The sequence below is a fragment of the Hippocampus zosterae genome, chromosome 7 (assembly GCF_025434085.1).
Source record: "Hippocampus zosterae strain Florida chromosome 7, ASM2543408v3, whole genome shotgun sequence".
NCBI classification, from domain to species: Eukaryota; Metazoa; Chordata; class Actinopteri; order Syngnathiformes; family Syngnathidae; genus Hippocampus; species Hippocampus zosterae.
Genome location: NC_067457.1, coordinates 17497055 through 17521971, shown reverse-complemented (window position 1 = coordinate 17521971; position 24917 = coordinate 17497055). Strand labels below are relative to the sequence as shown.

General features: G+C 41.2%; 2 protein-coding genes across 8 annotated transcripts in view; both read right to left on the bottom strand.

Annotated features, from left to right (window-relative positions):
• Positions 1-11118, bottom strand: part of ripor2 (RHO family interacting cell polarization regulator 2) — a 34135-nt gene extending 23017 nt beyond the window's left edge. The window contains exon 1 of one of the 7 annotated variants that reach the window (XM_052071041.1): positions 10968-11118. In XM_052071041.1, the coding sequence (XP_051927001.1) occupies positions 10968-11043 (76 nt within the window). In that variant the 5' untranslated portion in view covers positions 11044-11118. Of the gene's footprint in view, positions 1-1716; positions 1804-2126; positions 2393-5136; positions 5346-10967 lie in introns of those variants that run through there. The other 6 variants (XM_052071042.1, XM_052071044.1, XM_052071046.1 and 3 more) reach the window with 6 other exon arrangements.
• A 376-nt stretch (positions 11119-11494) lies between these two features.
• On the bottom strand, positions 11495-24647 carry si:dkeyp-120h9.1 (Y+L amino acid transporter 2-like). Its single transcript, XM_052071166.1, has 12 exons — positions 24229-24647; positions 21312-21541; positions 20562-20737; positions 20328-20470; positions 18402-18527; positions 16986-17130; positions 16756-16879; positions 16126-16229; positions 15304-15400; positions 14769-14918; positions 14482-14665; positions 11495-13172 (listed from the first exon to the last, which is right to left on the bottom strand). The coding sequence occupies exons 2-12, from the start codon at positions 21444-21446 to the stop codon at positions 13078-13080; spliced, it is 1479 nt and encodes a 492-aa protein (XP_051927126.1). The 5' UTR covers positions 21447-21541; positions 24229-24647; the 3' UTR covers positions 11495-13077.
• Positions 24648-24917: the final 270 nt, after the last annotated feature.

The window sequence follows — 24917 nt, the reverse complement described above, 5'->3', positions numbered from 1 at the left end:
AAAAAGTGATACAAATCTGAGAATCTGCAGAAAAGTCCCGTTCAACAATCATTTTAAACTCATGTTTCTGGGCTTGCTTTTTAACTTTTGGCTGAAACCACGAAGCAACTAAGACAAATAAGTGTTGTTGCTACCAGCAAATATCAATTCACCCACGAGTCTTGAGTTCCTCGAAAAACTCACTTCGTCTTCCCGTTCACGCACTTGACAGCAAGTGAGTATTTTTACTTTGATTTAATGTGATCATAAGGTGACTACGTTCCCGACATTACTTGAAAAACGCACCGGTCGGCTGACTGAAAGAAATACATTCATTCCACACTTACAATTTACAGTGTTTGCAACCACTTTTAGAAGGGTAGCCTTGAGGGGGAGAAACCCACCTCAAAATAAGGCAACAACAAAAAAAAGACAGATACATTTACTCCAAACCACGTCACAGGCATAATTCCCTAAATGAGACTTTGGTGAAAGGGCTGTGTGGAAATGAGCATGTGCACTACATGCCGGGGTAATGAAAAGACTGTTCCGGAAAAGGCAAAGCAAGGGAGAGAAAGAAAGAAAGAGCCTGGGAAGAGACGCTGCTCTGCATCCCGAATGGCTCTTTTGAAAGTGCTTCACCGCAGCCCAAACATGCTGGTAGGGGAGGCTAAGCGTAGCCACTTAACCATATCAAAGTCGACTTTGCTCCCAAACTCCCAAAAACATTTAGACACCGACATTCTCCCCCCTGATTTCAACTCATCTGCCATCAGAGCGTGATGTACATGAACCCAGCAAGTGTGACGACAGATGGGTAACATTAAGTTGCGAGGGTCACGGGTTTGGATTGTAGAGTGGGTGTGGCAAAAGTACAATAATTCACCATAAAACTGTAGTTTTAAAGTTTTTGCATGGGGGCCCCAGTGCATTTGATTTCCGTGAAATCTCACATCGATGGTGACAGATGGGTGACAATAATGTTCTCAAAATTTGGATGGAGCTTAGTGGAGACAGACACATTCCCAAAGCAAGGCCCAACTTGCTGGAAAAAAAGGATTTCCAGGGAGCGCTAGCTCATCTCCAGAGCAGACACATCAACTCTGGGTGGTATTTGCAACACACTGGCAACCTTTCAGCCTTTTCCGCACAGCCGTGGAGGGCACTTTTCAAAGACAATGGAATGAAACTAGCTTCTTTTTTCTTTCCTCAAAAACATGGGGAAAAAAGTGAGAGAACGTACACTTTCTCTAAGGCTTTAACATCATATCAACATGAAAAATAACAATCCCATATCACCAAATGTTATGACTTTTTGGGAAGGATGGAAAAAAACATTGCTTTCGCCAACGAATTCTGCCTAGCAACAAATGACCAATCTGAACATAACCGTGGGTGCCATATGCTCCCGCACCCGCAAGCTCGCTTTAATTCAATTTTAGTTGGATGATTTTAGGGTAGGAATCCATCAAAATGGAAACGATGTTTAAAAGTCAGCGATAGTAAATCGATCTTGAGGGTCACACAAGTGACTTTGTCCAACAAATTCTTCGTAGTAATAAGTAACGAGCAAAACTATTCAAGGCAAATCGGTGAATAGTTGATATGTGCACCTGCTGCGCCGGCTAACTCAATATGGGTTGTATCGATTTACCGGAGGAAGTCCCCTCACAACATTAGTTGTTGTTGCTTCAAATATTTGGATTATTTTACAAGGTTTTGTGCGCGTTTGCTCACCGAAATGTCATGGGAATATCCCCCGAAAAACGAATAGTCCACATATGAAAATATATGCCAAAACCAGGCGGGAGCACCAAATAAAACCTATAATTGCCGTGGCATACGGAGCCACAAACCTCCCCCCCACACACACACATACAACAAAACGTACACACACGAACACACCGTGACCTCATGTCACTTGTCGTTTGATATTTCAACACACCAAAGGGTGGCAAACTCCGGATAAAAATAGAAAGCACGATTCGTGTGTAATTCGTGTGTACTCAAACACACCGCTGTAGGGATTATAAGTGAAAAAGGGGGCTTTCTCCCTAATGTCCATGAATGTCGCCGTGGTCCACTGACCTGCAGGGTAAAATACTATCATCGCATTGGTTTTAAGAGCAAATGATAATTTAACTCACCTTTGCCAATATGTTTTTCGGCGTCTCAAGTGCGACGTTTTCGGAGCTTGCCTACGTGATCCCCTCTATCCATCCGCTCATTCATTCATATGTCACAATGAGGTCCTTCTACCACACGAGAATTGTATGCCACAGTCCGATTTTATTTCTATATTTAAAAAAGCGTCTAAAATAAGAAAATGCTGGTTAAAATGAGTAAATCTAAACGAGCAACTTGTGCCGTTTCATCGTCGGTAGGTCGTCCACTACTAGTGGATTCACTCCCACAGATTCCAGTTTGTGTTCGCCTCGCTCCTCCTGGGCAACCGCCAGCCAATCGGAGGTCGAGTAGGCGGGGCCAGAACGAGTTGACTTCCGGGGTCAAGACGGCAAGGCGGTGGAACAAAATTGTAATATAAAAACAGTAGTATAGTATGAAAATTATTGAACCTAAATGCATTTTTGTTCAATGTACTCGATTTAAAAAACAATTTGACTCAAAGAAATTCTTTTATTTTAAAGTCGTATTGTTCCTGCTTTATTAACATTTATCTGAATTATGGGAGTAAGTTTGTAATTCACACACTGCCCTCAATGAAGCCCAACGCACCACAGAAAATGTACATCAAAATATAACTATTGAAAACTCCTCACGCATATGAAAACGTAGTTCTACAAAGATATGAGTAGTATTCAATAGAAATATATTTTCACCCCGATTTATATTATATACACAATGCAGATGGAAATAATTACATAACTCAACTACAAAGAAAAAAAGACGAGCACTTCAAAGTTTTGTCAACAAATACACAACTTTCACGTTCAAACGGATGAGAATCCTCAAATTATATTTAAACCATTTGAATACATTTTTAAAAATGTAAACAACATTCCCAATACTAGTACTGTATTTAACCCGATTGGCCATGTAACATCCATCCATTATCTGAACATTATCACATGAGCGTCACAGGCGTGCTTGAGCCCATCCCAACTGACTTTGAGCAGCGGGACAAAATATTTTAATAAATCTAATTATTATAAAAATACACTAATAACCTGCAAGCACCCTTTGTGATATGCATTATATCGAAGGAATAACTGTAATATTTGGTTACAATACTTTCCGCACTTCAATTCAATAACCCATAAAGTTTCTTCCCAGGAGACATTTTATTATCGTATTTTCCAGTCCATCCGTCATTGTGTTCGTCTTGTGTGAGAGCCGCCACGGTCACGGTAATTGGTGTGCATGAGTGGACGCGCTGTTCCACCCAATGGATCCAAATCCAATTGAGTGTGCGCCCTTCCAAGAAGCAAGGGGAGCAGATAATGTTTTTGTCCCTCTTTATCCATCACTCGGCATTAGAACACCAGGACGGAAGAAAAGGGGTCCTTAACCCCTTGGCCATATAATTCATATTTACGCAAGAGGTAACATTTTTTTTCTTTTCCACACATTCACCTTTGAGCTTTAATCTGCAGAAAAGAGAAGCTACATAAAGAAAAAGGACTAACATTTCTCAAGTGACATTTTTGTTAGCAGTGAGTCATGCAAGACTCGAACAGGCTCAGGCTTCCTCAGCTGTTGCGAACTTCGGCCTGTAATTACATCTGTCATCAAAGTCAAGTCCTGACCGCCGGCTGGATTTATCGCCATGCACGTACACGCACAAATATGAATCAGCCATGTTTGCACGTATTCGTCCTTATGTTGGACTCGTACGGCTTCAAGAGGGGGGTCTACCTGGTGCCAACGTCTGACCAGCATACAGAGAAAAGCAGAATCAACTTCCTGCAAGTGGCCTCCAAACGGTAGCCGCTGAGGTTTGTAATGAGCAGCTTGTCGCTGTTGTTCCGTTCCTCCCAAGCGCCCCGCGGGAATGTCTCCGGTCTGCCGAATGGAACCCAAAGCCTACTTGTCTGTGTCTGATTTGGCATACTACGCTCATGTTCGGCATTTTTTAAATAGTCCACTTCATTGCCATTGCTGGAATGCAACGCAACAACACAGAAGGGGGTGTGCCAAGTCACTGACTTACAGATCGTAAGAAAAACAAGGAAATATGATGAAATATGGGGGTGTTTGAATGAAAACAACAGGGGTACGCGCTCCATTGGGTGCGTCAGACTGAAAGATGAGGATTGTGGAGTGTAAGGAGACGACAGATAGAAAGGAATGAGCATCACACAGGATAAAAAAAAATGTGTCAAGAACAGAACTAACGTGAGAGGCAAGTACCCTCTCAATGGGCCGTCAGATTTAAAAAAAAAGGGGGGGGGGTGCCCTGCAGAAGGTGCGCCACATTTGAAAATGAGGAAGGCGAGGATACAAAACATACAAATGGAACGACCTCCAGACTGGAAGAAAAAATGACATTTGGTGCAGACACACAGAAAGGGGCATTCGTAAAATACGGTGGTGGAGTGAACTCCAGACTGGAAGGAAAAATAAGGATGACATGAACAGGGGGTGCGCATGTAACCTCCAGCTGATGCGAAAGATTCCTACATAGCCACGCAGACCTCTACCAAGTCAAAAGAATCGCTATAAAGACAAATTTGTGTGTGTGTGGGGGGGGGGAGGAAATGTTCATATTCAATATATCTTTTCACAAAGACAAATGACAAAAAACATTGAATAGTTTGAGGAGTACACATCTAATTTCAACTCTAGCCTGTAATTACAAAAACTTCCCATTTGGAAGTCGGATCACTTTTGAAGAATTGGCTGAAAACCAACAAATTAGACACGATTCACATATGCACCAACAAATAAAGGTGTCATAAAATGGGTGCACTGGACACACCTCATTTCAATTCTTGACGGTACCTCACACAACGAAAGGGTGCAGCATTTCTTGCTCAATGAACCAAATGACCAAAAGCCTTTTTCGTGGTTATTTCCATTGAAAACAACCTCTAACTCATTAGCTTCTCGTCCACTACTACGGATGCGCCCTTCGCACCTCCGCTGGGCTTCGAAGTCACCTGACGCAGCCCCGACACCCCCCGTTTCACAGCCTACCTTCCTCGTAAAAGACGTCCTCTGCCTCCTCACGCATCATCATCATCTCATCTAGGTCATCCCGCATGATAGCCATTAAACAACTTCTTCTTGTGGTGCGTTAAGTCTAGGGGACGGGACAAAGTGAGTGCGTGTCCGCCGACTGCCATGCAGTGCGCAAGCAAGCGACCCCTTGCTAAGTTTCACCAACTGGGCGGACCGTTTCGTAACATCCTGTGGAAAGCTGAAGTGAGTGAGAGTGTGTGTTTGTGTGTGTGTGTGTGTGTGTGTGTGTGTGTGTGTGTGTGGTGCCTGGAGAATACTCTTGTGGGTCAGTGTGCATGTGTGTTAGTGTGAGTGAATTAAGTGGAGGGGCAACTGTTGATTAGCAGAAATAATTAGCTCTCGTGTTTTAAAACAAGCACAGATGCTGTCAAAGTGTGTGTGTGTCATTCCTTCAAGGTTCACAGGGATTTTTTTTTTCTTTGTTCCGCACTATACTCGGCCTAAATGGAAAGGCCTCAGCGCTGTGGCTATTAATATCTCACATGGTCGCCATGGCACCCAACTCGAAATACACTTAGCGAACACTTCATTAGGTACACCTGCACACGCTCAAACTCAAAAGGGAAGAAGTTGGCGATGCTCATTTTTGAGATCGGTCAATTTATTTAGGGTTTTTGTAATTTTTTTTTTGACAAATTGTTTTTCTTGGTAGAGTTATTTTGGTTTGGCCAAATTTAGTTTTAGTCACGGCCAAAAATCTTTTGTTGGGGATATGTAATTTAGAGATGAAAGAGTTTGCTTTGATGTTCCAAAACAAATAGCATTTTATTGTGCTAATTTTTATATAATTAATTATTTTGAAAATAGCGCATTTTTCATGGTTGCCAAAAGATTTTTTCCAATGGATGACTTTTTGCAGGGTAATTATTGTTCCTGTTTGGACTTTTTTTTTGTTTTGTTTTTTGCATGCCATTTAATTCACATTTTCAATCAAATTTATACAAATAATGATCATTTTGGAATTGATAAATTAATTTGAAATATTTTTGTTTGCTATAACTACATTGTTTCTTTTTTGTATTTCAAAAAACGTTTGAAATTAATTGCATTTTTGAATAACAATATTTTCTTGATCATTCATTTTATGAAACGCTTTTTTTTTTTTGGCGGGGGGACTAAAAGTTATTTCCTCTCCAACAAGGCCCAGCCTTAGATTCTGACTAATCTTGTGCCATTTTTTTTTAACCTTTGACTCGTGCTATCATGCATCTTTGTGTGGTTTCCTGAGTCATTTCCTATTTTCCAAAGTGGAAATAGAATGAAGAGCTGGCGTAGATTCATTAGCACTTTTCCTTAAGACATCTCTTGGGGAGAAACCGCAGGGCAAACTCATTTTCGCCTCCTCTCAAGTGTGGACAAAAATATTCAGACGTCCAAGTTCATTAAAAACCTTCCTTCAAAGAAATATCACTTTTAACTGCACGAGTGAAACAAATTTATCAAGCCATTGCTCGGGGGAGAGTTGCGGGAGGGGCGTGGGGGATATTGCACCAGCTTGAGCAATGCGAGCAACTTTCCCAGCCCAAAAGGGAAATTGCAACAAAAGTGATGAAATTCTTTGATGTCAAACCAAATGCATTCAAGATGTGACAATGGTGGACAAATTCTCTTTGCTGAAAGCAAAGAAGAGGGTCTGCATGTTAATCAAGGGGCGCGAAATGGGAGCATCCCACTGAGCACCAACAGATGTCAATGTACAAAACAAAATGAGTGGAAACTAATGTTTGGAATGATTATTATTATTATTATTTTTTTTTTATGCCTGACACTGTTTTACTCAGTCACAATTTATTTATTCATAAAGGTTTTTCTGTCACATTTCTTTGGGTATTTCTTGTGCAGTCAGGCCAACTTAATGCTCATTCTCAGCTTGTTTGTTTGTTAGTGCGATGAGCCAATGGCATCCCATTGCTAAGGTTGCCTGGTTACCGTAGCAACAATAATGAGGACATTGCACGCTGAAACGCATTTGTCACGCCACTCCGTTGTGCATTCGGGGTGCACGTGGGTGAATGGAGGACAACCATCTTGTACAATGGATATGTAAATAAAAAAAGTCTACACACCTTTATTCAAATGCCAGGTTTTTGCGGTTAAAAAAAAATTAATGGGACCAAGATAAAACAAAAATAGAGAGGGGAAATTCAAATAAACTGAGACCGTATAATGTGGTTGCACACCACTTCTCAAAGATCGTCTGATTAATCCAAATAAACTTCAGCTGTTCCAGTATTCGGACATCACAAGCATTTTGATTACTAATAGAAACTAAATGCATACAGACATGGTTTAACGTCTTAACTTGATGCTGCATTATGAAGAACGCAGACAACTGTTCCTCGACTGACAGATTTTTTTCATTGAGAGCTCTTTTCCCCGGTTGCTATTGTCTTTTTTTTACCCCCCGCCCCCTCCACAATTGTCTTTTTGTCCCTGAAGAGGGCACAGCGGGCATGAGATGATAGCGACTGGCACCATACACAAGGATGACCATTTGATTGATTGCTGAATGTTTGTCTCCAGCACGAAATTTTGATGCAAAACAGCAGCCTACCATGTCATCAGCAAGGACATTGTTGAAAGCAGTGTTCCACCTGGCTCTTTTCTAAGTCCCTTGTCTTATTTTAGTTCTGTCAGACAGAAACATTTTGGTTATTTCTTTTGGCTTCCATACAAACAAGTTTGCAGAACAAAAATGGTCAGATTTTTTTTTTTTGCGGGAGGAGTGGGGAGGGATTAAATTACATTTTTTAGCACAAAATATTTTGGGGAGAGCGGGGTAGTTGCAGGACAAAAATGTGTCATTTTATTGTGTGCCAACTGTTTTATTTAGGTCAGGGCAAATTAATTGTTATTTTAAAAAATCTGTCCCTCCTTAGGGGGAGCAAGTACACCAAACCAATTTTAAGACATTTTATTTAACAAATTTGATTATACGATTGAGGGAGTTTATTTGGCGTGCCCACCCCTTCACAATAATACATAAATTATGCATTCTTTTGGGGTGCCCTTAAAATAACACAATTTATGTACTTTTGCCTTAACTAGCTATTCATTCTTTTATTTAACTTTTTTTTTTTGCCCACAAAATAAATGCAGATCGACACAAATGTAGGTCATTTTTGGATGGAGCAACATCGTGCTATGCTGGAGAGGACAGATGTGAGGTCAGGGCAGATGGTGCAACCCCCCCACCCCCACGGTACATACAGCATGTAGAGTAGACGCAGGCAAATTTATAGATGTCATGATGCGTGGTGAAGAATTGTTGTGCTCATCGGTGCAGAAAGTCACTCAAGTCGCCAGTTGTACACTCGGACACACTCGCTCGATTCCAGCCCTTCACTTCCTCTTTTGCTCTGTACACTTGTAAAACTTGTGTACTATTTGTGTTGGCCAAGCTTCCGGCCAAGGGCTTTCGAAAAAGTCAAGTTCCCCTTTCGGCAGGTGATAGGATGCGTTTGAGTGGGGTGGGACAGGAAGTTCTTTGTTTCCTGACCCCACCCTGCTGCCAGCGATGATTACATCATCACTAGGAGGTCATTTAGTGGCTCTCATTTACGAAACGCTCGAAGAAAGTCTCTTTAGTTTCGGTTTGAAACCTAAACCCAACACTATAAACTGTACAGAGATGCTACCAATTCATGTATAAAGCCATTTCATATTAAATTGGGTGTGATTCATGTCAGCCAAGTCTAAGCAAGCTCTTCTTTCACATTATTGTGATGTTCCTTTTTGGGTCATCTGCACTTGTCATTAACAGAAGCCAACATTTTTCTTTCCATTCACAATGAATGACAGACTCATAAAGAGACTTCCAGACCACTGGTGTGGTCACACAAAGGCAAAAGCCAACAACGTGGCCAAGGGAACAAACATCGGTTAAAAAAAAAAAAAACTAACAAAAAACAAAACTTTGCTAGTTTTAAACACCTCATGCTACCATGCTAGCATTAGCTATTGACAAGTTGGTTAGCAATTTTTTTTAATCCAGCCCCGAGGCGCTCTTCAAAACACTACAATGACTTTTCCAGTTGCGCTGAAGAGAGATAAGAAAAGAGAAAACGCTTGCGGGAAAACGAGCTAATCTGCTTAGCCATTGGGCTGATTCAATTTCATTCATTTTAGCATGATAAGACGGCAGACGTTGGGGCCGTGACCAAACGCAGATGGGGTTTTAACCAATTAGCAACTGATATTGAGGATATTTTATGGTGCTTTGGTTGGACGATGACAACTGTATTCTGGGAAATTGACTTGCAAATATCTTATACTTTAAGAGTTATGTCTCTAGAGTGTTTGCGCACCAATCAAGTGTGTAACAAAATAACCAAGTACATCTTTTGGGGGTGATCTTGTTCACAAAAGGAACAGTCAATGTGTACAGTTAGCAGCTGGGGTGGTTGAAGAGCTAGAGTCACTTTCAAACAATCTTATCAAAAACCCAAAAAGTGACATTCACTTTTGCATTGAATGTTGTTGGATATGTAGATTAGCGATGGCTAAAACATTAGCTTCTGATAAGCTGCAGATACATGGTGAATTTGTCAATGCAGCCATGTTTTGAAATGCGTCATGCATCCACACACAGAGTTGTAATTTGGTGGAGACAAAGATTGGTGTTAAAGTCGAATAAGTGGCAATTGATGGCATAGTGGGGTTTTCTACGAAAAGAAAAAATAATTTGTTGTTGGTAATTCAGGCTCATTGACCAGTCGAGGTCAGCCTTTACCGAGGAAATTTTCATAAAACTGAAAAAATAAAAAGATGACTTTTTACACATTGTTAGAAGGACCTCCCGTTATCCACAAAAACGAAAGCTCTCTGAATTGTTTTGTGCCCACCAGCAGCATGCACGCACCCACGCAAGCAGCCTTTTATTCCGGAACGCTTCCAGCCGAGCTGGAAAATTAAGCGTCAAGGCAATGTGCAATTTCCCCGTTGCTATGGAGCGAGAAGATGTCACGTGCTAGTCAAGGTTCTTGTGGCCACACTAGGAGAGGAGAGTTGACGGACTGGTCAAAGAAAGGCAACTGGTAACACAATAACGACACAAATTATTATTTTTTATCTGAAAAGTAACTGTTAAAGGCAGCGTTGTCCGTTCATGGAAGGAGGGAGGGCCTTTCACATATCAAGTTTAGGATGACCTCTTCTGGTGAGTAGTAGGATAACTCTGATCAATGGGGGCGGGGGGGGGGGGGGGGGTTCCCTAAAACGTAAAATATTTATTTTGATTGAAGTGCGACACCAAGGAGTTGGAAATAGCATTGTTTTTCAGTGGTTAAAAAAAGATTCTCAAAGCCTTACAAATGAATTACAATACTCATATTTATGAGTTGCATTTATCTTTTATTTTTTTCCAAATATACATAATGCAATAAAATGAAAATGAAAACCAGGAGCTAAATTGCACTTAAAGGCCAAGCGCTTGTCGTGAAAATTACTATTCAATATATGCAAAAAATAAAGTGTCAAATTGTCGGTACAAGACAAAATAATGAGGTGTTGCAAAAAAAATTTTCCAATTCAGATTTGACAGCCAGTGGAGAGGGGCTTCGCACTGGTGACTGCTTTAGTGCCTCGTTCTCACCCGTGTGCGCAAACACGTCACCCAAAGACGGAAGAGCAAAAAGAGAGGTATTTTTTTTCTTTTTTTACCTCATAATTTGATTTTATTTCACTTTAAGGACCTTCAGCTTCAAAACCGGGTGAAAGGCTAAACTAATGCTTAATTTGTACATAAGAGACAAACCCAACATAAGCGCAAACAACGGCACACTTACGGTTGAACTCTCGATGGCGCACGTGAGGCCTCCGGGGACGCTTCCGGAACCAGTTGAGACGTCCGGGCATCTCCATCGTTGCCTGACGGCTTCCCTCCCGCCGAAAAACGTCAGCCGCTGCTACTTCGCATATCCATCCTTCACGACCAAGATGGTAAAATGGAGTACCCTTCACTTGAAGCGTCACAATGCCCTCCTGCAGGTAGACATCGCACATATTTTATTTATGTCTGACTCAGCGCAACCGAACTCTTGTGTGTGCCACTTGCCTGTTCGGAGAGGAGAACCAATCAGAAGACAGCTTGTGGCATATGATGACCCCCCCGCCACCAAAGTCCATCAAATATTTGGTGAAAAACTAACATTTAAAAATTTGTCATAAAAATGTGAGCCATTTAACATTTTAAGAGTAGAAACAACAACGCTGATGGTATTCATGCCGCAGAATAAATGTTAAACTAAACCTAAAATGTACTAAAATTGTAGAAGCACAACAAGACAGAAGCACATCAACGTCTCCACTGAAAAAAAGAACAACTTTATTTAGATTTAATTATATATTTTTTAAAAACCCAATACTCACAATTGGTTTGTTCTAAATGTACAATAAATAAAAACATTTGCCACAAACAACCCCAACTGTACAAACACGCATTTGGCAGTGACATGAAAATATAAAAGACTATAACACGCAATTTTATATCACAACTTTTCTTAGATTGGAAATTCAGCTTTTGGAAGTGAATGTAAATATATATTTCTATATAAATGTTACCTAATACAATTATTCTTGCTAAAAGCTACAATTTTCTTTTTTAATCATCTTGATTTTATTTTGAGTGCTTCTGCTGGCTCGGGGCAATACCTAGATGCCCAATCATAAATAGGCTTGCAAAAGGGGTGAAAAATGCCCAATAAAGTTAAATGTGCCATGAAATTTCCATGGGAAGTTAATGTTCAATTTTGAAAATGCATTTCCATGTGAATTACTTTTTATCATTGTGGTAATATTGTATTTGAAGATCTCTATTACTAGCCAACCTTCAATTTTGGTAAATTTTTGGTTTTACTCCCATAATTCCCATACAAAGTTGCCAACATCGAAATTTTACAGAATTTTCCACCCCTAACTGTCACGTGTAATCTGGAAATCTGCTCTAATAAACATTATGGCAAGCACAAATATTGGCAGGAAACTGAGGCAAAAGGCACATGTGATTCACGAACAGGGTAGTTCTACATTAAAAGCTAATCCGTTCAAGTGCCCCCACACCACAAACTCCTATGTCAAGCAGAACATGTGCAACATGAATGGGGCTGAGGGGGTAAAAACAACAACAACAAAAAAAAAACAAAGAAAGCTCCAAAGGCACCGTGAAATGAAATGCTAGCCTGATCCTGAGGTTTGATACTGATGACAAGAGGCACTGTTGAAAATGACAATAACAACGTCGTAAGGATGAAAGAAAATAGTTCCAATGTCAAAAGGAAAAGAGATGTGATTATTTTTAAACAACTGTTTTTTTAAAATGTAATTGTATGAACATGAAGGCATATTTTTACTGCGGGGGGGGGGTTATTTTGTTTTTATAATTTTCATTTTTTTGACCCAAATTGTCATTTTCCATGAAAAAAGTGGTACTTTTGGCACAAGAGGGTATATTAAAAGAGCTTAACTATTTTCCAACTTTTTAACATGGAAAAACAATAAACTGCTGCTCCCCCCCCCCCTTCAAGTCAAGTCAGTACAATCATCAAAGGAAAGATGATGGAAAATCTTTTGTGTCCACGAAGAGGCATAAGAAACCAAACCTGATCACAGTGCTGTGCCTGCCTTTAACAACAAAAGCAAAACTGAGGTGTGAAACAGTCAAATAATCCCAACTCCAGTAAAAATAAATATCCACAATGCATTCTTAAAATAGAACAACGTAAAATGTGCAATTTGACGGCATATACATTTTTCTCAAAATGTTGGCGGGCTGTGGCAACGTAGCGATGTGCAGAGTGTGCAGGTACCGCTTTCTTCTTCATCCTCCCTCTCTTCAAAATAATAAGAAAAAAATAGGATTGTCTTGAGCAGAGGGTCGCTGTGCCTTCCGTCTTTCTTTCACTCCATCTTGTCGGCGTCGATGTTGTCCAAGTCGATGTCGGGCGACGCCACGCAGCAGTAGCACAATTTTTGAGTGTAAGACGAAAGTGTGTCTGTCAGAAAAAAAAACAAACAAACCGTACAAAGATCTGTTACGCGTTGCCAGTTGTGGGGGAGTAACAAAGTGCAACTACTTGGTGACTCTACTTAGGTAGTATTTGTAAGTGCAGTTATGTATTTAAAACGGTTACATACCGTAGAAAAGTTGGTTCATTCGTATTTCTGCACTTTTTCTTTTTGCTATATGCTAAAATCTCAAATTTATGAAAAATCAAAATCTATTTGAAAGTATTTTTCTGCTTCTCTCCCAAAGCCACAACACAATTGTAGTTTGGCATGTAGACACAAAAGCGAATACAGGCAAAGTTCAATTTAATGGCTCAAGAGCGTTTGCATATGGTGCTCGGGTGCGTACATGGCCGTACGTGATCAATTTGCGACAGCATTTAATTAGTATCGCCGAGCCTCATGCAAATGTTTACTAAAAAATGACAGGACTGAAGACACTCATTTATGTAACATGGGTTCAGGAGTGTCGACATGCTCCGAGTATGGATGACGTTGCATGATCCTCTTCTTTTGAAGTGGATTACCACTGTCTAGAAGCATCTAGACGCAATTGCAAATCCCTTTTCGAGGAGAGAATCAAATAGTTGTGGATTTCGGTGCTTCTCACTTTCGACACCTGTATTAGCTAGCTCAGGGGTCGGCAACCCAAAATCTTGAAAGAGCCTATAGGACAAAAAAAAACAAAAAAAAAACCTATAAAACTTACAATGAAGGAAACACAGGCTGTATGTATGTAGGAGACTGGACAGTCTCAGAATTGTTTATGTTGCTCATTCCTTCGTTGTGTGTTCACAAACGCCCCCATAGAATTTATTTTGTAATTTCCTCGCTTGATTTTTTTCGTTTTGGTCCATTATTTTCGCTTTAGTGTCAGTGAAGTGATAATGAATTTCCGTTTTTCGGAGGCCGTCTTTGAACGCCTCTCAAGTCGAACGAGAAGAGACGGAGTCGGACGCAGACGTGTGTGTTTGTCGAGACTGTTAAAAGCATAAAGTTGTTTTAAAAAAACAACACCACATCTCTCCTTTTTCGGAGCTGCAACATGTATCTATCTATTTGAGCTATATTAGCCTACTATCAAAATCTTTTTCCATTTTCAAACATTTTATAAAGCTCCAGGGAGCCACTAGATGTCGCTAAAGATCCGCATGCGGCTCTGGAGCCGCATGTTGCCGACCCCCGAGCTAACTGATGAGATCAATGCAAAATAGATATAGACAGAAATCCTGTTTTTGATGGATTTCGTTTAAAGGGTAGAGATGGATGTAGACAAAAAAAAGACATGTCTCTCACGGAGGATTTTGTTGAGGAAAGCGGGCCTGGAGCTGCGCGGCAGGCGGAAGCAGACGAAATAGACGGGCACGCCGGACAGTGCCACGCAGATGCCCACCAGTGAGTTGATGGTGTCGCTGTAGAGCGGCACCACCACCAGGAAGAGGCTGCACAGGCTGTACACGATGGGGAAGAACAAGGACAGCTGTAGGAGGGACACCCCACGGGGGGGGGAGGAAGTTAGTCTTCATTGTTTTGGGGTTTTTTTTTTTGTTTTTAAAATTTAGGCAGACAAACGCAGCGCTGACCTTGACGGGTCGGTGCAACTTGGGGGCCTTGAAGCGAAGATAGATGAGGCTGACAATGGACAGGCCGATGAAGAGCCAGTAGTTGAAGCTGAAATAGTTGATCAGGCGAAAGACGTCGGGCACGGTCAGATACAATAGAGACATGAAGCCCTGAAGTAAAAAAACAAAAGACAAACGCAGCTGATTACAAGGCATTTAAAAACATGAGAAAATCAAGCAAAAGAAATGTGCTCATTCAGAAGTCGTAATGGGCATGCTGTTCCACTCCAGTCCTGTAGGAGGCAGGAAATTTAGACATGTTTTCACCACAGGCCCATGATACCACTTCATTCACATTATTATATAATTGCATGCATGTTAAATGATACTTTTAGTTTGCCCAACCAACCTTTTTTCAAAATACCATCACATATTTCTGGTAAGTCTATAACCATTTACCATTTAGATGACAACCTCTTAATATTATGACTTCGCTCTTACATAAAAGGCCTGACGCTGACCGCATTTGACAGAGGTAAGTAATGTTGATACTAACATTAAAAATCAAGGCAGGGATGGGGGTGTAGCGCTTGACGTGGATCATGCACAGGATGTTGGGGAGGTGGCCTTCACGGGAACCCACGAAAAATAACCTGCGGGGGGCGGGGGGATTCGTTGAGCACGCAAGTCAAGATGCAACACCAAACATTTATGTGACACTTGAAAGTTAGGGCAGGATATTTACATTCACACAGAATAGTTAATGGATTGTGAAAAGACAGTTTTGTAAATCTCTGCCTAAAATGTGTCTAAAATTTGAAATAGGTCATGCTCTGATTTAAAAAAATGGATTTGAAAACGCAATCTGTATTGTTTGGGTTTGATCATCTATGGTAGCAGTCAGAAATGCTGACCGCATCTTTGCCTTAATGGTAGTAGCACGTCGACAGAATAATGATATCAATGTTCGACTTAATGGGAAAGGTTATTTTGCTACATTTGGAATTCACTTGTGAGTTCAATTCATTCAAAACGCTTATCTCAAATCCTCTTTAACCATTTAAATGAATATACGAACGAAGTCAACAGGTTAGGTGCCACTGCTCCTGGTATGCACAACTTGGCCATCTGGGGGCAGTATAGGGCAGTCCTACAGATAATAATATGGAGTGTATTTTCAGCTGAAGAACATATGCCAAGGAGGATCATTATATTGTCCACCCACGTGATGCTGCACCTCACAGTTATGCTCAAAGGTTTAATGGTGGGGGAATGGGAATTTCTCCATTGTGAGACAAATAAAAAATGTCTTATCTTTAAAAAAGGAAAATAAGTTGGACTTTTCTATCAGTGACTTAATGGTGTGGTAAAGTGTGACCTGGAGGCAGCAATGATGGAAGAGTTGAGACCGCCATAGCAGGAAATGGCCACAGCCAGCGGGATCAGCCAGCGGCCCCAGCCCAGAACCTCGTCCGCAAAAGTCTGAGGAGAGCGTCAGCGTCGTTCGGATTAACGTTCAAACATCGGACAATCAAAATAAAGACAACAGCCATGTGGAAACAATTACAGAGCACTCATCCGCTAAAGTCATTAAGTCAACAGACAGACTTTCCGCTCGCAATCAGTGAAGATGCTCTGGCAGACTGACTGACTGCAAGTCAGGCTGACCCGCCGCAACATTAGGTACACCTCCGCAATATGGTGACATCCAGTGAAAGACCATGATTAAATTGCTCAGTTTTGACCGTGACATTCCGAGAGATTGTGGAGAAAGCGCTTCCTTGGCAGCTACATGAGGTGCAGGTCCAAGTAAAAGGTGCCGGAAGGCTCATCCAGATTTCCAGGAACACATAGCTTCACAAACTACATGTAGACAATTGTTTCTTTCGTCAAAACACAAACAAGTACTTCCTGGACCACCGCCCCAACCCCCCCAAACTCAAATCAGACAATCGTTCCAATGGTCAAAACAAGTTCCCAGTTGCGCGGTCATGTGGGAAGTACTCACCACGGCGACAGCGTCGCTATTGAGAACCTGTTCGGCATCCATGACCACATAGTAGGCCACGTTGGTCAAGATGTAGATGACTGTGACAATGGGCATGGAAATGGCGATGCTCAGGGGGAGATTTCTGCAACAACAAAATGAAGTGCTCCTTATCTTTTGGAAGAAACGGCAAACATGACAACGTTACGCAAGCAGGAGACTGGATTGTTTTTGTTTCCCCGCCCCCCTACCTCTCTGGGTTCTTAATCTCCTCGGTGATGAAATTGAGCGTGTCCCAGCCGGAGTAGGAGTAGAGCGCCGAGTAGAGGGCCAGTGCCATTTCGCCGGCGTTCATCTTGGAGCCTCGGAAGGAGTCCTCAAAGTTCTGACTGAAACCTGTCCTCAAACCAAGCAGTGGGGGGGGAGATGACTTGGCCACACGTTCAACAATTCAGCTCAGGAGCTATGGAACTAGGTTTGTGTGAATTGTGAAGCGGTATGTTGTGCTATTGTGTCAGCATAGTGTGGTATCAACTAAGCAACTCGGGCTGGACAATTAATTTGAGTAGACTGGACACTATTTTCCCATAATTGACGGGTTCTGTTACGGCGTATGTCAAACTCAAGGCCCGGGGGCCAGTTCTGGCCCGCCACCTTATTTTATGTGGCCCGCCAAAGCAAATCAAACATGTTAACTCCCACGATGCTTGCTAAAATCTCAACCAAAATTTAAAATTCTCATATGTGATAAATAAGAGAAATATTGTAAGCATTTTCTTGTAACCACACCCTTCATTACAGGAATTTAAACAATAGTTGAATAAACCGGCCTTTCAAGGTAAAATGGTAACAAAAATGTGGCCCACGACAAAAATGAGTTTGGCACCCCTGCGTTAAGGGGAGGTTATCAACTATACTTTCTCAACATTCCTTAGATGGAATCTTTTTTTTTGGTCCACTATTGCTGTTGAGATGATCCAATGCTCCTCTTTGTGGGAGTAATAAAGCCACGCCAATCGAATCCAATTTTACTACATCCCGTTTTAATGATTTGCGTAACATCAGAGGTTATGCTCATTTGAGCCGCCAAAAGCTGTTTTATTGCTTTTAAGAGCCTCGACTTGGATGATATAACTAATCGACTGTCGTGGACGTTTCTATTCGTCATTAAGAATCCAAGAGTTTACTGGATCGTATATAGAAGTCCAAATTCCAGTTTGGAAACCACTGGAAAGACTGAAGTGATTCCTGTAAATGGTGGCGCCGCATCACCTTAGAATTTGAAATCAGCGCCATGTGGTGTCATAAAATATTAGTGGCAAAGTTACTTGTCCCCTCGAGATGTGTCTTTTGTTATCAGAAAAAGTATTTCTCTCCTTTTTGGTCAGAGTCTGTGTTTTTGGTGGAACCAATCAATTTTTTTAATTGCTTATTGCAAAAATAAAAATGTGAAAAACATCAATTTATTATCCAAGCAACACATCCTCACAAGGGTCTCGGGCGTGCTCGGGTTCATCCCAGACATCTGCTCTATCTTTTTGTGCTTACGTTGTCCCAGAACACAATACCGCGTGAGTCAAGAACAATCATTCGAAATGCTGTATAGTTAGTTGTCTGGCAGGTTAACTAGTTAACAATTTCACTTGAAACTATTTAACAATGTGTACCTTGACCCAGCTTGACGAGGCCGGTAATGATAATGACAATCAGGGCCAGCACTTTGGCCACGGTGGAGATGACCTGAAGAATGGCGCCCCACTTCACCTTCAAACAATTCACGTATGTCAGCAGGCCTGAGAAACAGTAACATGTCATGCTGACTGAGAATTGAGTATAGACCATTTGGTATCAATTTGAATGAATTTGGATGAAAACTGTCGAAAGAAAATTTGCACACGGTTGAATAATTTGAATGAAAATGAGAACTGAACAATCTGTTAATTTTTTTTTGTGTTATCTAGGGGGTTTTTTTTGCAACATTTCATTGACTCAAATGGAAAATTTCATTTGCATGAGACAGTATGCATAATTTTATTTTTATTTATTTTAATTTTAAGTTTTTCACTAAGGCTATTTTGCCTAAAGAGATTCATTTTGACACTTTTAATTTGTAACATTCTTTTTTTAATACGCAGTCATGTAAAATCCAGTTTGGCGATTGGCTGACTGCCGAGGAGCTCAACCTGAAAGACAACACACGCTGGGAGGAACTTTGTGGAAATGAAGCAACATATTTGACTGACGAGTTTTAAAAAAAAAAATCATACAACTGTGCCAATCAAAAAGTGCCGGAATATCTAAAACCCGTTACGTTTACGACACATCAACTATGCCAAGTGGTGCTGTGCTGGCTTGATTTTGCAACCGTATTTTACTCACGCCTGACCCGCCCGGTTGGAGGCGTTATCAGCTCTGAGCAAACACTCCTCAAGTCTTAATGCGCTCCAACTCAGACGAGATGAATGGAGGAAATTGTGACTTGACTTGACAAGGTAGTTGACACACGCAGCTCAAATGGCTTCAGTGCTATGCTAACCAATGAGCAGGAAACTGAACTCGTCGCGAGAAATGAACATTTGGGGGGGGGGGGAGTCTCATCTTCTTGCAGCTTTTTTTCCTCTCAGTATTGCAATTATGATTTAATATGCTTTTTTTAAATTTAAAAAGATCCTCTGCCAATGTATTTTTTCACAAACAAGCACATTTTTGTGAACAATTTGAATGAAAAATAATTTTGGTAGCAATAGCTTAAAAATGTGAAATTCCGTTGATAAATTTGGCAACCTTTCTGAAAATTTCGTAAAGGAAAGGTAACACCAAATTTTTCTCAACAACAATGTATTTTTGCGTCCTCACAAAGCTAAACACGGCCTTCTCAGATAACGACCAAGCACAGCTTAGCTTGCAAAACTCATGTGACCAAACTCAGAAAACAGTTAGGCCGTGATTGGCCCTGACCTGAGCGACTCTGATGTCATTTTTCAGTCGACAGCCGTGACAAAATGGCCGCTATTGTCAAGAAAATGTTTGAGTTGACTTCCCCTTTATAATTAAATCATTTTTCATAAAGATTGCAAAAACATTTTTAAGATCTTTCCATGGACATTTCTTATGAAAATGTTGGAGCATTTTGAAAAACTGGTGAACAGTTGGCAGAAACATGCCTTGCATTTTAGAGAAGTCTGGAGAAATTAACAAAATGTGTAGATAAAAATGTCATAAGAAATTTAGAATCCGTCTTGAAATTTCACATTTTCCATGACGCTTAATAGAAATTAGATTTTTTTTCCCCCATCTGATAATTTTGTAGAAATTATAATTTGTTGAAATTCTGGAAAAAAATTCAAATATCACTTAAAAAAGTGATTTAAATATTTTCCAGAATTTTGTTGTCATTTTTGTAGAGTTGTGAAAATTTGGGGGGCAGGGGTGAGAAAAAAAAATGAGAATTTTGGTCACAATTTTAGCGAGAATGAAGCATTTTATCAGAAATGTCATCTGAGTTTGAAAAGACTGATGCATGTCAGTCCTTCAAGGCATGACGTAAGACTGCAAAAGTTTGGAAGCCAACAGTTTGACTCTGCAAAACTCACAAATGATGACAGCGGCGATGAGGCGGACTGCGTAATAGGGGGATGGGCATGTCATGTAGAGTGGCTCGACGAGGTAGCTGGAGAAGGTCAAGGCGATCACTGCCTGGCAGGCCGGCTCCACAATCAATAACGATGTCCATAGCCTTTCGACATCAAGAAGAAAAACCAGACGCCACAAGTGAGTCATGACAGGGATACGTTGCCTAGGCGGTTGAACAAGTTGGAGCTTCATACCGAATGAATGCTAAGAAGCTCCCGAACGCCTCCAGGATGTACGCGTAGGAGGCTCCTGATTTACGGATGGTTGTGCCCAGCTCTGCGTAACACAATGCGCCGAAAACGGAGAAAACCCCTCCGACCGCCCAGATGACCAGCGACAAGCCGAATGAGCCGGTGTGCTGGAGCACCCCCTGCGTCAGGTGACACACAATAGATATTTCTACAAATTGGAAAGGCAAAGTCATGTCAAAATCTTTGACAATATGTTCTATGCATCCGCATTCATCTCCACACGGCATTTCGATGAATATCGCATCTGCGGAAAATGAATGAAGCAGCGAGATTTCAGGGTGCGGCCATTTTGCCACATGCTTTGGATGGAAAATGACATTGCAGTGGCTCAGGTATTAATCAAGCGCCACCACCGTTTTTGACTTGACTTCCCCTCTAAGAACTTTGTAAGAAATAAGCACAGATCATTGTATTCTGTGAACATGTTGTGGAAAGTGAAAGGATGGTCTGAACAATTGGATTTTTTTTTTTTGTCCATTCAAAAGCAAATTGATTGTTTGAACAGTAAAGTTAATGTTTCACACTCTGAATGCAAACTTCTCATTGGAATAAAAATCTTGAAACAAACAAGTTGCAAATCAGCTCAACAATCACGCTCATTCAACAGCTGCGCTTTGGCTTGCATGTCTGTAAGGCGATGGCGCAATGCGAGTCTGATGCAATCATCAAGTTGCGCGGCTCGTCTTACGTTACCTTGGGTGACACGAAGATGCCGGAACCGATCATGTTGCCCACGATGAGGCAGACGCCGTGCAGCAAGGAGATCTCCTGTTTCAGCCGCACGCCGCCGCTGCCTCCGGACGCCTTGTCAGCCTCCTCTGAGACCATGTTGACGGGCTCCTGGCTGCCACCACCGATGAGCAGAGAGTAGAACCGCTGCTCGGCAGGAGAACTTGAAGAGTGCGTAGAATAGTAGCTGGGGACTAGAGAGAGATGGTGTGTGTGTGTGTGAAAGAGAAGGAGAGGGAGAAACCACGTGAGAGCGTGAGAGAGCCAGAGCGAGAGAGACAAAAATAATGGCAGTTGACAGGAAATTTCCCTGAGCAGTGATATGATGTGCAAGTTGTGGATTAGCAAGTTAACTAACATACACACAGGAAGTGGACTTTCTTACCATTTAGTTTCACTTGTTCAGAAAACGCGGTTCAAATTTGGTTTGAAATCGGGAACATACATATCAAGCCCGAGTTTTCTTTTGAAAGACACATGAAATTGAGAAATCTGTCTCTAAAATAGTCACGTGTAACCAAAATGGCTGACTTTACATGTGCTTTTTGGGCAAAGCTTCTTCAGACTTTTTGGTGGTCGACTCGTAGAAGACAGATTTCCTGTTGCTGAGTGAAAATGACTACGTTCTGGCAGATGATTAACGCTTTCACAGTTCGCCACATTGCAGGACTCACAAAACCCTGTTCTTCTGTAAAGAGCAGTAGAACATTGCTGGGTTTACACCAAAAACATCAGTTTCTGACCAACTGAGAAAATTTGGTTTTTGCAAAAAGGTAAAAAGAACGTATGGTAACTTTGACACTAATATTTTGGGGCTTTTCTGAATGCCCAAACTATAAAACAAGAAAAACAAGAATGAGAAAGGGCTTCTGAGGGCAAACTAATCATTTATTTTAATAGCACCATTTTTTCTTTTTTGTTTACATGGTGTTCACCATTCACTCATGACTACAACACATTTATATTATTTACTCTGATTCTATTACACATTTACATACTCTGTGCTTGTGTCATGCACCAAACCAACATGTTGGCATTTCTCTTCCTCAAAATCAATTTGACAAGCTGAGCTTTGCGAATTAATCTTTATTTTCTACACAAAAGCTGTGCTGATCTAAAAACCAAAGCAATCGTTTGAACATCACAGTGGTTTACCAAGCTGAATTTCACGGGCAAGCGATGCAAGACTTTCTTCTGGGCTGAAAAACCTGCTTGATGTATATATTCAAGGGCAGCGAACAGTTGGATTTCATTTGACGAAACGAAATGTCCACAGCAGTCATTGAAGAAAATGAATGACTTTTACTTCATTTAGTTTTATTTAAATGTGCTATATTTCGAATTAAAAATAACTTTTCCTGGACATGAGATGAAGCTTTTATGATAAATGAATCCACTTGAGATGATTTCTCATGGGAACCAAAGTCTTTTGTTTGACGCAGATTTTGGCGAGTGTTCTTTGTTGACATGTTAGGGTTTGCAACAAGGCGAGAGGTCTATGAGGCATGAAGTGTAAATTTGTACACACTTGCACGCCAAGAGAACATCGGTGTGAGTGAGGGAAGGTTGCAGGTGTGCGGGTGGTCTCGGAAGTCAGGGGAGGAAAAAAAAAAACGTCTTTCAGATGACGGATCAGACGTTCACGTGTCATTTCCATACAGTCACATTCCTGAGGGAGTTCAAAGACGACTGGATTAAAACACAATGGTCGGCTCATGCGGTTTGCTCGAAAGGCTTAGCTGGGGGGGGTTGGTCCTTTACTTTCTATATAGCTACCAAAACAGGAAAGGGTGAGTATGTGCAGTTCATGTGCATAAGAAAACCTTTATTAGTCTCGCAATGGAGAAAGTCCCAATTAGACTATAAATCATTTTCACGAGCAGATTTTAAATATGCATGTAGCTAAAAAAAAGATTGGATAATAATAATAATGAATGTTTATTAGCACGCAAGTCAGCCACTTACAATGGGGTGGGAACTTCACTTAATTTCAGACAATTTTTGTATGGCAATGCTTTTGAGTGTGTGGGCAAGGAGAGCACTTGATGAAGCTCTTGTTGAACCGGTCCAAAAGTCAGACAAAATGAAAAAGGAATACACTCGCAAGGAGCCTCTGTATGTAGGCCACCACAACTCACACCCCAACGCTTGCAAATAATATAATGACAAATCTGAAGTCTCCCACAAAGCTACGCCACGGTTCATACAGTAATTTCACTTTATGAAACTTGATGTTTTTCCGTTTCATCATTTCTTGTTTTCCATTTAAAAACATGCAACATCATGGTGGGGGGGTTATAACATCTGAAATGAATTAATCGCATCAGTTTAGTCACAGAGCAAACAAAACTTGTAACTCGGGGTACCTCTTAATGTTTTAAAATGTGTACTTCTGTCATTTGCAAACCCTATTGTCGGAACTATTCTTTTGTATTAAATTGTTCTCGTATAATAAAATGAAATCCGAACTCGATGACCCCACGTTGATGGTAGGGCAATGACGTCACGGGGCAGCATTTTCTTAGTTTTTTTTTTTCAGTCGTCGTCGCACTCATGGGAGGAAAAAAAAGACTTCTGCAAGAAGTTGCCGATAAGCTGATACCAAGAAGAAAAACGAGGGTCGTGCCGTGGCGAGTCACCACGTTGGCGACTTGAATAGTCCAACTAGAAACGGAAACATGTGGCTCGTGTTAAGATTTAGCATGAAGTGACGCCATAGGCTAATGCGCGAGGATGCTGCGGATGCTAGCCTACAAAATACTCTCATCGCCGTCTCCCACATGGCTTCTCTTTCTTTGAGACAAAATGGAGACGCGAGTGTCTACTAGGAGATAGATAGAGGGAGAGTTTTGAAGAACACACACGAAAAAAGTGAACATACCGGCGTGTGGGCACCAGGAACCAAACGTGAGGAGAAGAGGAGAGACGCGCTTCTTCTGCTTCCAGACGGCGTGTGACTAGCACGCCAAAACCTGTAGTTAGCTAGTCGGCTAGCTCCTCCTCCCCAATTCAAAAATCCACGAAGGATGTTTCCGTGGTCACGTTCAAACTTGTTTAGCGGACATACTCACAGCTGGCTTACACCAACCATGACATATTTTGCATATTTGATTGAATTACAACCGAGTAGTATTGGCCTCAAGAAGGGAGTGCGTGGAAGCGGAGGAAAATTAGTCGCTAAATCATTACGTTGGCTACAAGAAATAAGACTCCCTCCGCCAAAGGTGAAGTTAGTCCCTTCATGTAGGTATAAAATACGTGGCTCAGACACCTACTTGTGATAACTCACAAAAGAAAACATGTACCTAAATTTACATGATAGTATCAGACGTTAGTCTCTGGGTTTCAATAAAATAAGGTTGGTACTTCAATTGGAATAAATCAGGTCCAGTTTTAGCCATTTTAGAATTGCTTTTGTCCTCGTACAAAACTGCTTCAAAGATTGCCTCAGGACACCCAAATAAGAAAATAACACTCCTACAAATCAACAAAAATGGCCTAAATTTGGACTATTGCATCAACTACACTTTTGGGGGGAGGGGCGGGGTTCAGGGGTTCTCAAAATGAGGA